This window comes from Opisthocomus hoazin, chromosome 8 (assembly GCF_030867145.1).
Source record: "Opisthocomus hoazin isolate bOpiHoa1 chromosome 8, bOpiHoa1.hap1, whole genome shotgun sequence".
NCBI classification, from domain to species: domain Eukaryota; kingdom Metazoa; phylum Chordata; class Aves; order Opisthocomiformes; family Opisthocomidae; genus Opisthocomus; species Opisthocomus hoazin.
In genome coordinates this window covers 19057717-19071191 of record NC_134421.1, presented here as the reverse complement: position 1 = coordinate 19071191, position 13475 = coordinate 19057717, and the positions used below count along the sequence as shown (strand labels likewise).

General features: G+C 47.6%; 1 protein-coding gene across 1 annotated transcript; it reads right to left on the bottom strand.

Moving 5' to 3' along the window:
• Window positions 1-6323: 6323 nt before the first annotated feature.
• Window positions 6324-12904, bottom strand: HEBP1 (heme binding protein 1). Its single transcript, XM_075428356.1, has 4 exons — window positions 12714-12904; window positions 12422-12560; window positions 10733-10913; window positions 6324-9426 (listed from the first exon to the last, which is right to left on the bottom strand). Exons 1-4 carry the CDS (start codon window positions 12789-12791, stop codon window positions 9255-9257), a joined length of 570 nt encoding a protein of 189 aa, XP_075284471.1. The 5' UTR covers window positions 12792-12904; the 3' UTR covers window positions 6324-9254.
• Window positions 12905-13475: the final 571 nt, after the last annotated feature.

Here is a 13475-nt window from a genome sequence, read left to right as displayed (position 1 = left end):
TTCTTGTTGATTGTTTTGTCTATTTGCTCAGCATCAATTCAAGATAAAATTATACACATAATTTTATAAATGCTATTTATAAAGCTGTGAATACATATTATGCATATTTTGTGACAAAATGAATCCATTTTTACCCCTACGAAATGACAACTCCCAAACACTGAATAATTCCAAAGGGGCTATTTTTATGTCATTTGGTGGTACATTTGTTGCTGAGTAGCAGCTCTCTGTCTATAGCCATGGGAATAGACATCATTTTTAGCTTGCCATAATTCTGGAACTGGATTCGTTCCAGAAGAGTTTGTCATAAAAGTGGGCTGTGCAATGGCTATTTATGACAAATTGATTCGTGGATTATGGGATAAAACATTTCGGAAAACAATTGTGTTTATCTTCACATCAGGACTGTCTGGGGAGCTCCCATTCATCCCCTTGCTGCGTCTCCCAGGACACGGAGCTGCCGTAACTGGGAAACTGTGTGGCTGGGTGGCAGTTCCCAGGACAGTCTCCTCACCTCCCTGGTGTGCCTGGTCATACATTGTTGATTTCAGTAGAGTTCTCTGGAAGCAGCTGCCTCCAGTGTTTCTTCAGGATTGTTATTTTCACATATTTATTTCCAGAGAAAGGGAAGACTTCCAGAGCCTTTTCAAATGCTACTGCCTTATCGTCAGGAGCGGGAGTAAACTGAAAGGTGAAACAAAAAGCCCTGTCTGTATCTATGCAATTTTTGCTACATTCTGTGCATTCTGGGCTTCCATTCAAAATAAACAAATTTTTAAAAGCCAAAAACTAAATCATATGCTACAGAAAAAAACTTTCATTTTTCTCTCTTGTTCAGAAATAGCACCATCACAATGTAAAATAAATGAACCCCTGATGCCTGTTAACAAAGCAGCTCTGTGGAGAGCTGTCTCCAGACAAACGACTCCCATGGTTTAAGATCTGGCCTTCATTCCCAGATCCAGAGACATCTCCTGTGCAACCATTAAAAAGCTGATACGGATCATGCCTGGAGCCTGCATTTGAGAAGCAAAGCAGTGAACAGGGCACTGCCTGCCCCGAAGGTGAGAAGTGCCACCGCCATGCCCAGGGAGATGGGAGAGGTGAGGTGTGAAGCTATATAGGGATCAAAACACAGTCACATCAACAAATACACCTGTGAGGAACAAAACCACCCCTGGGCACCTGGTGTGCCTGAAACCGTACCAAATTTTTCCAGCTCTATTTGCTCCAGACCCTGTTTCCCCATTCAGATCAAGCAAGCACTTCAAAACGTACAGGCTCACCTTCATCGTTTTGAAATTGGCTGGGCAAGTTCCCAACTGGAGGGTGTACTAGGCCAGGTTCCCAAGACGGAGTATCTCATAAAATCGGTGTTTCTGGTTTTCCCCTCTCTGGGGCAGGGAGGGGTGCTCAGAGCAGTCTCAGCTGCTCTCGTGGCTCAGGATTTCGCCCGTCCTGGGAAGCGGTGCTGAGAACGTCTGCAGAGAAAGAGCATTGCTCTCTGCAAAGACATATACCAAAGTCTTGCAGAAAGCAGACAGCAACACAGCGGGAGCAGAGTCATGCTTGGGACTTCCAGGGAGAGCTTTGTTCCCTGGGCCTCGGTGTGGGGAGCAGACAGGGTCTGCCTCAAGGCAGGGCTGGAGAAGCTGGGAGGCATCTCTGGTTCCTCTTCTATGTTTAACTGTACTGCAGCCATCACAGCATAAACCCTTATCACAAGGGGTTTGGCTGTCTCCCCTTCCCCACCAACATCTGCCAAGGCAAAGCACACGAGTTATGGGGCACCCAAGGTGCTATGTTTAACGGACCCACCCTCATACCACCCTCCCCTGAGACAGCACAACCAGGGCATCAACATTCATAGAATCACAGAATCACAGAATCATAGAATCACAGGTTGGAAAAAACCTCAGATTATTAAGTCCAACCATCCACCCAACATCACCATGCCTACTAAACCATATCCCGAAGTGCCACATCTGTACATTTTTTGAACACCTCCAGGGATGGTGACTCAACCACCTCCCTGGGCAGCCTGTTCCAATGTCTGACCACTCTTTCAGTAAAGAACTTTTTCCTAATATCTAATCTAAACCTCCCCTGACACAACTTGAGGCCATTGCCTCTCATCCTATCGCTAGTTACCTGGAAGAAGAGACCAACAGCTGCCTCACTACAACCTCCTTTCAGGTAGTTGTAGAGAGCAGTAAGGTCCCCCCTCAGCCTCCTCTTCTCCAGACTAAGCAGCCCCAGTTCCCTCAGCCACTCCTCATAAGACTTGTTCTCTAGACCCTTCACCAGCCTCGTTGCCCCTCTCTGGACATGCTCCAGCAACTCAATGTCTTTCTCGTAGTGAGGGGCCCAAAACTGAACACAGTACTCAAGGAGCGGCCTCACCAGTGCCGTCTAACTCCTACACCTCCACAAGATTTTTCCTCCCCCTTCAGTTTGGATTTCCCATGCATGGCTACCAGTGTGCAGGTGGAAGCAAGGAACTGGAGAATGAGAGGCACGGTTTCACATGAACTTGATTACCCCAAATAAACACCACTGCAGTAACCAGCCCCTTCAAAATACCCTGACTAAATAATACTACAGTTCATGAAAAAGATTTCAACTAGACAGCACACGTTGATTTGGAAAGAAGTTCCCCTGCAAAGCTGAGTCATAAAGAGGATTGAGAAACTCTGCAATCAGTGATTAAACAGCTAGAAAGATCTGCCAGAAGGAAAGTGTGCCCCAAATTGTCATGCTGTACACTACTTTTATTTCAATGCTTTGCTTTGGGTAAAAGGTTTCATTTGTTTCATTTGTCTGAGTACAATGCATTTCAAATTTCAGATCCTCTCCTCTCTTACTCACAGCAACATTCAATTCTGTTGATCTTGTACTTCATCAGCCATGTGGGAACGTGACTGAACTTTTTTTCTAATGGCAGAAGACACTTCAATTACTTCTTTGGACTCCAATTAGGAAAGGCCTTAAATTAAACACTAGGGATATAAAAAAAAATGAACGAGATATTGGAAAACTCTGGAAAAATACTCAAGGGAGAATAGTTGCCATGACAATGCTTCTCGTTTTTTCTCTTGGGATAACAGAAGTACGTGCTGAAGAAGGCACTTCCCACTTAGACCCAAACCCATTAGCTTCCAAGTCCAGGCATGGGCAGGGTGGGTGGTGCAGCTGCCCACACAGCACAGGCATGGGCTCTGCTGTCCCCCCACAGGGAGCTCCAGTGTCAGGTCACACTGCCAATGTCACACTGCACACACAATGCCATGCTGTCATGCAAGTCACGACACAGTTTGGGGTGCTGCAGCACATGGCTGTTGGACTTTTAAGTCCACAATGCAGGCCAAGCTGCAAGGGATGTAAAACAGGAGGCACTGGCCTGATCCTGTGCTTGGCACATGGCAGTGAGTTGATCTATACGCTTGAGAATCCACATCCTCAAAGACACTGAAACACCTAAATCCCAGTGGTATCTTTCAGGATGTGGATTCTGGGATCTTTCACTTCCTTTTGTTCTTCTGAAAAATCTACACCTAAAATTCCAGCTCCTCAGCCCAGTCTTCTCACTGGGACTGCATAGAAGATAGGTCTGAGGCTGCCCTGGAACCTTGGGCTGCTCATCAGCCAGACCTCAGTCTCCACCTGAGAACAGCACAGCTCCTTCCGCTCAAGTTTCTCCTCATGGAAACGGGGGGATGGGCAGCAGTGAGGGGTACAGGAACGGCATGCACTCAACTCTAACCTATGCATGGGCATGTGGATATTAGACAGATGTGGTATTAGACAGACAGCACCTCAGGAATCAAGCAGCATTTGCACTGACCCATCTTCTGCAGCATCTCCCATAGAGGACTAGGAAAAAAGCATCTGCCATGGCTGAAACCTGTCTTGTGGTGAGAGCAAAGCAGAGATTATGAATGAGCTGACAAAACCAGCCTGCTGTTGGCATAGACACCAAGCAGAGACAGAGTAGCTACACTAGAAGTGTTTCATCCATTACTGTCAGAGAAGCCACTTTTACCACTGATCCTGCTCCAATAAATCATGTTGCCAAGCAGTTTTATAGAGGCGTTCTACATCCAAAGCTACTTATGGTCCTGTTAAAAGACATGCATTTTTTTTTAGCTCAGTGTGGCGGAAATGCTGTCGCGGAAATGCTGTCACAGAAGAGAGAGTTGCTGCTCAGAGTGCTATTGTAAAAGAGGTATTTATGTCATTACAGCAGGAGGGATGATGTGAGCTAGGAGCCACCATCTTCTTCCTCTGTCCTGTTGCCTTCGGGCAGCCTTGCAAAGCTGAAAATCTGCTACCACAAGCACAATAGCTGCTCACACACCCATTGCCATGGTGATTGATGAAAATGGGGAAATGATGATGTTACTTCCTTGTTCACAATAAATCACCCATCCCCTCAAAGTGACTTGAGTATTATGTCTGGCCAGATTTATACGGACACCTTAAACAATTAGCTCTTTTATAAAGGCTGTTGTCTTCTTAATGCAGTGTTAAGATATATTTAGGCATGTGTCTACAAAAGAAAGCATTTCTTTCCAAAGCTCAAAGTTCTCATTCTAGCAGATTTAAAACCTTGATCTGCAAATGTTCGCCCTGTGGCTGCGGTCGCGTTAGCAAGTTATTCAGTGACAGCAGAAGCCAACCAACAGATCAAAGCAGGGGGTCTGGAGGCCCCTATACATACACTACATATATACATATCCATATACACGTACACATACATATACACATATTTATACAGGTACACATGTATGTATATATAAATACATATGGTTTGCCACCACTGAGGTCAGCAGGAAAACTCTCACAGATTATGTTACTAACAAGTGGGACATCTTAGGAAGCTGGTATATCCAGTACGGCTAAATCTACACAGCATGCGTATAACTCCCATCAAGCTTATGCTTTTGAATTTAGCTCTGTTTAAATGTGGCCCTTCCTGTAGCCGCCCTATCGCCGCCACACCACTGCTCCGCACCGTGCTGGGAGGGACCTGCCCAGCTGCTAATTAGCAGCAAGGCCACTCCTGTCTCTGGAAGGCAGAGATAATTCCTGAGGCCGTTACCCCACTAAGCTGGTCCAGCCCAGCAGGCAGCGCAGGCAGCCGTGGTGGTGCTGTTCTTCCCCACCAAGTGGGGCGATGGGAGAGAGGCCCCCAGCAGCGATGCAGCCTCCACTGCGCACACCCACCGCACCCCAACAACCCAGCAAGGCAGCCGCCCACAGCGCCGAGGTGCCTAAGCAAGAACAAATATCCTCCTTCCAGTTTCCCCTGCCTGGTCTTCTTAAATCCACACACAACAGCCAACGTCGTGACTTCCTGTTGAACATCAGAAAAGCACAAAAAAGTCCCCGCTTCATCATTTGCTTGAGACAGAAAAGGGCACTACACAGGCACAGAAGAGAAGCAAGGAGGTCGGTAGGCAATCTACCGCACTATTATTCCTTGGAGAACAAATACTGGAGGGGGCAGAGAAAAAGTGCTTTTTTTAACATCAGTTCAGGAGTCAGTTACGTGTAATGAAGCAGCTGTGACCACGCTGCCCTCGGGTCAAAATCCAGAGCACACCTTTGACTCCTGACCCCAGCACAAAGAGGTCGCTAGAAACCCTCTAACATCAACGCCAAGTCTGTCTGTCCAAACAAACATGCACCCACAGCAACGAAAGCGTATCAAAAAGCTGGGTGACCCAGCTGCCTACAGAGCAGAGAGACAACTTGCTGGAAACCCTCAGCCAGAGTATTTCTGCCCTTCCACACGTAAGGAACTCCTTGCCATAGGACAAAAGGATTCCACGGATAGTAAGCTTATCTAGTCTAAAAAGCAACTAGACAAATGCATGGGATAAAGTCTATTAGGGTCTACCAAGCACAACAGCAAATGTCCCTGAGCCACACTGTACTAAAGACAGGGGAATATTTTGAGGAGATATCAGCCCACAGTTGCAATGACACTGTCATCTGTCTCAGGTGTCCACTATTGTCCCTCACTGGCAGCAGGGCACTCAGCCAGATGGACCTCAATGTGACAGTATGTCTAACATTTCCGGAGAGTAGGTTGTGCTGAAAATCAGTCATGAATATTTGCCTAACACTGTCCATGAACTCCAGCCACAGGAACACGCATGTGAACACGCAATTTTCCTCAGGTGAGCAGGCCCCCTGGTTTCTACATTAACACAGATACATCAGTCAAAGCTTCTCAGTGGCTGGAACCAGTGTAGAAAGAGATTAGTCCATCAGCTCCCGTCTCGCACAGTCAGATAATGCAGGGCCACACTAGCATATCTAAAATAGCAATTTATTGGAAAAAGCATTATGACTATTTAGAGATGCTGCAACACGATTAGTACCCGAAACAGAAAGATAAACTGGCAACCTAAAGTCTTTCAAATCAACAACTCCCACTTGAGCTCACAAAGTCAATGATCAGCACAAAAATTGCAAATCACAGTATTTTTTTTTTAATTTATGCAAAAACTCTAGAAAATGCAGACAGAACACAGGCATCTTTGTGTGTACAGCAAAGGCAATTCGGTTTGCATAAAATTCTGATATTGTAATAGAACAAGTTCTTCCCTTGGAAAGAAGAGGTATTGGTTGTGTTTAAGTAGCGTTTCTCTAATCAAATAGTGCATAACCAGAATCACGTTAATGTTTAACCTAAGTTTAGAGACAGAATATCTTGGCCATCTACACTATCCGATTAATCAAAGACAAATTCTCCTTCCTGAAGGAACAAAAGAAAGTTGGCAACAGAAAGTAGCCTTAAGTTGTCCTTAGGTGACATGTGACCATATATGGATAAAAGGAGTTAGGGTACTTCATCCGGGAGGACCACCGCAGACCACCAGAGACCCCCAAAAAGGAGGAAGACATGCGCAGAAAGGTCTGAAAAGGAGCCAAGAAGAATGACGCCGCGTAGTTGCACAACTTATGTAGGTCAGAACAAATATGTATTAGATAGGTAAATATGCATGAATTTAATGTATAAATGTAAGGAAGAGGCTGGCCTTTGGGTGTGCTTGATTTGTGGAAAGTCCACTGAGCACCCAGGCCCAAATAAAACTGTATCTCTCCTGAGTGTGCGAGAACTGGCTTATTGCACACCGGGTAAAAGAATCCGCTTTTCAGACAACAAGATCAGCACAATTTATGAAACTGTACCCTTCCTACTGCATGTAAAAAGCCAGTAGCAAGGCTGCACAGACAGAGCCTACAGACACAATTACTCTCACTATTGGGTCAGAAGCTCTTGCTCTCTCTTCAGAAAGAGTGTACGCATGTTATGAAGAAAAAAAACATGCTGCTGAGATGTGCAGCTCTGTTCATACCAGGTTTATGATTGGTCTTCCTAACATCTGAGCTTTCACAGGAGAAATTTGGAGAAATTTCAGGATTTTGATCGTTGCAGGACATTTATCACCAGTAGCCAGAAAGGATTGTATCCACAATGTATACGCAAGTTCCAAAATGAACTCAGGTGTGCATAAACAAGGCAGCACTGTGCCCCTCCATTCCTCATCCACACAGGTACAAATAATCTGGGACGTGAATAGGTCCCTTTGGATTCAGGGACAGCCTTAGAAGGGCCTTTGCTCCTTAAAAGCCTCTTTGTCTGCCTTGATTTCCCTTTTGATTCCTCCTCCTCTGCACTGCAACTAACTGCTGCTAATAGCTCTTCCCTTGTTTGTTTTTTTTTTTTTAAATTAAGTATCTGCTCTTTTTACCCATCCTAACTAGCTGCTCTTGCACTTAGGTCACTCTTGTGAGGTCCACAGCAAAGCTCTTATATGGCTCAGCAAGAGATAAAAGGAAAGAACATCAGAACCTCAGGTTTTCTCCTTTTATTGCTGAGATGTGTTCTCAGCAAGCAAGTGCATGTTGAACAGCTCAACCGGCCAGAACGTGGGATGCCATCTGACAAATCTTTCAGTCCTAGGGGTAAAATGGCTTTTGGAAAGTGCCTGAACTTCGAAGCACTTTCACATCAGAGGAGCACACCTCTTTTAGTGTAGGTAATGCGTTATACAGGCACCCACAGTGGCGTGGTGTGTGAGCACGTCCCCACCGCAGGCATCCTTCTGCCTCCCTGGCAAACCTGACAGCTAAAATGCTGGTTTGATGCCTAACAGTTAAACATTGCCGGTCTTCCTAAAAGAAGACCCACCTTACTGTTGACGTTTCCAAAAGGCTACTCATTATTTCATGCAAATCCCTGTTTTCAATAATAGCCAGGTTTTCTTCCTCCTTTAAAGACAGCTGCGCCGAGTAGCCCTTCAGAAACTAACACCACTTGAGAGGTTTTTCAAAGATCTGCACCCACAGTGGTTGCACTAGATGCTCACCATTCTTCAAATGCACTCTTGGATCACAAGTAATAGGCACCTGCTTTTTTAGCAGCCTGTATCTTTCTAATTTAATTAGATTACCACACACACTTCAGCTTTGGCCTTTGTGTAGGCTAGTTTTAAGGAAGTGTTACACACAAGTAACAGGGAGGTGAGGAAATGATCTCGGGGTCTCCACTCACATTATCCAGCTGCCAGTTGAGATCAGGACATAACACATCCCAAAATGTCCCACCTCACAACGAAGGACAGCTGCAAACAGAAACCTGGATCTTCCTCTAAATGACATTTCTCAGTCAGATCACAGCAGCGTTGCTCTCCTGCACACTATCAGTCAGTGTAAAGGGTGCTTATTTTCACTGCACTGTGTTGGTAGCAATGCCCATGTCCCTGTAGACTGCTTTTAGAACGGCACAGATAAAAGCAGTATTTTACAGCTGCAGCAAGCTCAAGAAAATAAAAAAGTCCCTGCATGCACTTCCGTCATGTTCCCCTGCCTGCCTGAGGTGAGACTAACAGTCTGCCAGCCCTTGGACGTGACTCCTGTCAGGCACCAGTGTTGCTAATTAAGTATGTTTCACTGTCTCAGCACTGAACTCTGGGAGCATGAGGGAGATAAAAGCAAGGCACTGAGAGATTAGGAGAATCCTGTGGTTGAGGACCTGGTCTGGACAAAGCAGCAGGACTGTTGGGGGGTCTGCAGTGTTCTTCTAAAATGGCTGGTCCATAAAAAGACTAAGGCATAGGTGTGGTGGGAGGAAAGGATGGTTTTCTGCCTCTTCCAAATTGTTAGTTTATTTTGAAGAGGACAGAGACATAGCATGGGGAGGTTACCAGCGCAAGCCAGCGCCACTGGGAGCCAGATGCTCACTCCTTCACAAACCAGACCTCATTGCGTCGCCCATAAGGCTTCATGGGGGGGTCGTAACCATTGCAGAAGTAGAAGTCTTTGCGGTATGCAGCTTCACTCCCCAGAGCAGACTTCAGCTGGGCAGCATAGTTCACATAATCTGCCTCTTTGGCATAGCCACCAAACTGCCTGCAAAGAAACCAAACACAGAAAGGTGCTAAGCAGTCCTGGCAAAGCACAGAAAGGAAGAGAGAGAGAACAATACATAGCCACACTATACTCAGCCATGCATTTTGGTCCAGGTCCCACCAACATGCACTCACGCAGGCACTGTTCTTTGTGAAGCAGCACACTTTGTCTGTGATAGATTAAGTCTCCAGGGTCACACAGCCAGGGTACAGTCATCCACTGGCAGACCCCAAACAGACCCACACATTATCAGTCAGCAGAATGGCCCTGCCTTTTGAATCAACGCTGTATCAGAGGAACAGCTTCCTAGAGCTCCAAGTCTGCTCAGCCTGCAGTCCTAACACCAATGTTGTCAACAATCATGTTCACTGTGGTGTGAACAACCATCTGCTGGAAGCCAGATCATGAAACGCAGCCAAAGCCCAGTGAGCCCAAGGAAAAGGGGAGCAGGAACAGAGACGTCAGCAATTACAGACCACAATGCTATTTAAAAGGGGTGGGCTGGAACTGGTCTGCTTTATGTTGACCTTTCAACAACAGGAACTGTTTCAACATCAGCCAGCACCTCACCACCCCACCTATGGCCCAAGGTTTGAGACAAAACAGCCTGTTCTTGCAGAAGTGGCCCACACCCGCAGCAAAGGCCAGGCAGCAGTTGCAGGCAAGGGAGGAGCCAGACAGTTTAGGGTCAGCCAAAATAGTTTAAGCAAGGAGGCAGGGGAACATCCAAGAGGTTAAGTACAAGGTGAAGAGCTTATTGCTGTTGTGATGTTAGTTTGAGTCCAGGTTGTCAGTCAACAGCTGAAGACATTCAAAAGTGATTTGAAGCAATGCATTGGTTGCTTATTTCCACTATGGGCTCTGCACGAGTCCATCTAAATGAGGCTTCAGCTGATACCTGTAGTTTGATGCAAACCACACCAAATGACATTCTTCATGACTACGAACCATCTTGATCCCAGAAAGTAGGGAAAACAATAGTTTTCAGAGATAAGAAATGACTCAGTACCTTCATATTCACCCTCCCCTACTCTTCACCTCTCCAGGTGAAGCAAAAAGCTTTTCAGAGCTAACCTCCACACTTGTTTTCCCAGGCAAAAAAAAATCCATATTCCAAATTGGTGCAGCATGACCAATGACAAGAAATGACATAAAACACCCATCTTCCATCTAGAAAGACCCCTCCATCTCCTTCTACTACATGTGCCTTTGTCCAGCAAGTCACCTAGTAAAACGAACATTGCTCTTCAGAGCACACTAGAGACCTCAGCACTTGGGACTGGAAATCCCAGGATGCGTTCCTTACGTGGAATAAATGGTCATCCCCTGTCTCTCTTCAATCTTAACGCTTTCATCACTAGGACAAGGAGGGTTGTCTTGAAACTGGCTTGGGATCCGCAGGGAGACCTTCACTTTCTGCTGCAAGGAGCCATCTTCAGCAGGAAAAGCAGTGATGGAGACAGGAGCAGTCATGCCCATTCCAATCCCTGACAGAGACACACAGTAGTTATTAAAGATGTCTAGGTTCTCGCGAATTCACAGCATTAACAGGGGATTCACAAAAGCTAGTTTTAATTTAGGAAGGTTCCTCATCCTGAACTCCTGATATAGTTGGTCAAGGGAGCGGTGTCCTCTGAGACATGCAGAACAGCCACATCAGGCCTATGCTAGGGCCAAACCTCTCTCTCCACTGACTAAACAGGGACTCTGGAAGTGACCTCTGGATGGCTTTTCATTAATGGTCCTGTTTTCGTGGGGCACTCTGTTCTTCTGACAAACCAACTCTAACACAACAGGGTCTATAGTTCCAGGGTAGGTCAGTGGCACATTTATATCTACACGAGTATTTAAATTATCATCTGCACTTAGTGGTGAGCCCATAGCCAATACTGGGTGATAGGAGCTTTCTCCTAAACCCTTCCAAATGCTTCCAGACATCCTGTAAGTCCTAGTGCCCCAAAACTCAGAGTTCTTCTGGCTTTCAGCAGGACGGCCCATGCTGTCCACCACTCCAGCAACAGCATGCTGCATTTCTGCTCATGACTGCCAAGAGGTACCACGTGGCCCTGAAGAACATTTTTCTCCTCTCTTCTTCTTTCAGCAGTAGGGAACCTCCAACCCTCAGGATCAGGCAGCCACAGAAGCAGCTGAAATCAAGCCATCTTTCTAACTTATTTGTATGCTTTGATACCATACCTGTCTCTGTGGGACATGTTATAGAAAGCACCCTTTCTCCTACAGCAACAGTGATAATCACCTTACCAGAACATGCTGCTGTAAATGCCACTTCCCTCTGCATCCAGCTCCTACTCCTGTACAGACTATAAAAATCCTACTAGCAGATGCCTGAGAAAGGTGTGAGAGCAAATGTATATGCCTCAGAACTACTCTGTGGTCTTCTCCTCCTGCTACGGATGATTACCAATGCGCATACTTTAGTAAGTTGAGAACTGGAGGCAATCACCTGGAAGCACCAATATAAAACATTACAAAGAACCACTAAAAACCAAGCTCATTATTCATTACCCTTTCATGAATAAAAATAACCAGAGTATATGATAAAATATCAAGGTCATAAAAGTGATTTCACTGCCTACAAGGGCACATCACAGAACTGAGGTGCCCCAGTTACTCTGGATTTTATCAGCTACCTCTCACCCAGGGAGCTGCGATAAATATACGTGGGACTGTCCTCACACTGTCCCAGCTGGAGAGTAATCCATTCCTGCTTAAACAAATAATTTTTGAGATTTTACCCCAAAACAGAGATGATTTAGGAGTGGACTCATAGCATGAGTTGGCTGGGCTGACCCTTGGTAAGTTTACTTTTCCAGCGAGTGGCAGTCCCCATCACAGACCCCTGGTGCCAGGAGCCACAACCCAGGCGGGCGCGCCGTGCCGTCGCCTCCATCCATCTGGTTTTCACCAAGCCTCTGCTAGCGGCGGTCAACCACGAACATCCGCCAAGCCCCACGGGGTGGGGAGCGTCTCTCACCCTTGTCGTTGGTTCCTCCGACGTACTTGAGGAGCTTGAGCACCCCTTCCTTCGAGGCTTCGTCGAACGGCTTCCCCGCCACCTCCACCGCCGCGAACCGCCCGCCCTCGCACGTCCTCTCCTCGTAGCTGAGCTGCTCCTGGGGAAGGCGATGGGGATGGAGAAGCCGCCAGACGCCAGGACGGGCCGGGAGCAAAGCGCTGCCCGGAGGACACCCGCTCCCCCCGCAGCGCCTCATCCGGCCCGGCCGCCGCCGGGGGAACCGCGCCCGACCAACCGCCCCGCCACCTACTTTCTCCCCCTTGCTCAGCACCCGGTAGGGCCATGCCTCCACCGTGCTCAGCAGGGAGTTCTTGATCATGCCCAGCATGATGCCGCTCGGCTCGGCTCGGCTCGGCTCGGCCCGGCCCGGCTCGGCCCGGCCCGGCCCGGCTCGGCCGCCCTCGTCCCCCCTCCGCTCCACTCCGCTCGGCTCGGGCGAGGTGGGAGGGCCCGGCGCGCGCCCCGCCGCCGGCAGCGCGGCGCACCGCCCCCAGGGGGCGCCCAAGGGCCGGCTGCGCCGCGGCGGGGAGGGGGCGCGGGGCTGGGACAGCCGGGGTCGGTGGGACGTGGCCGAGGGTGGAGGGGGGGGAAGACGGCGGCACGGGGGTGGAGTAACGGAGGACACCGAGAAGTGCGAAGTGTAATAAAGCGTGGCGGCAGGCGGTGTTCCGCCGGGGGAGAGAGGAAGTCTGAAGGAAATGAAATACAAGAGAGGGGAAGTGCTGACAAAAGGGCGTGATACACAGCGTGGTGGGGCACAGCTCTCCTGAAACTGCAAATCACAGAGTTTATTACTATTTTTAATTACAAGCAGAGCTAAAGAGGAGCATCGCAATTGCTTTCTTTTAAGGCAATTGTGAGATTTTTAAGATCACGGAGCACTGCCTGAATTTAAGGCAGTGGTCCGTGGCTCTGTGGATATTGTGAGCTTTAGGTAAAGGGCAGATCTTAGAAGCTGCTCTTGCTATTTGCTCTCCCTCCGCTGACCTCTGTTCACAGCCTAGCTGGTCAA

Bases quoted from the DNA above. Each gene is read 5' to 3' on its own strand.
- HEBP1 (XM_075428356.1), bottom strand. From the start codon at position 12,791: ATGCTGGGCATGATCAAGAACTCCCTGCTGAGCACGGTGGAGGCATGG. The intron at 10,914-12,421 runs GTGAGAGACGCT...TGTCTCTGTCAG, and splicing joins CGGAGGAACCAACGACAAGG to GGATTGGAATGGGCATGACT. The intron at 9,427-10,732 runs GTAAGGAACGCA...GTTTCTTTGCAG, and splicing joins GGGATGACCATTTATTCCAC to GCAGTTTGGTGGCTATGCCA.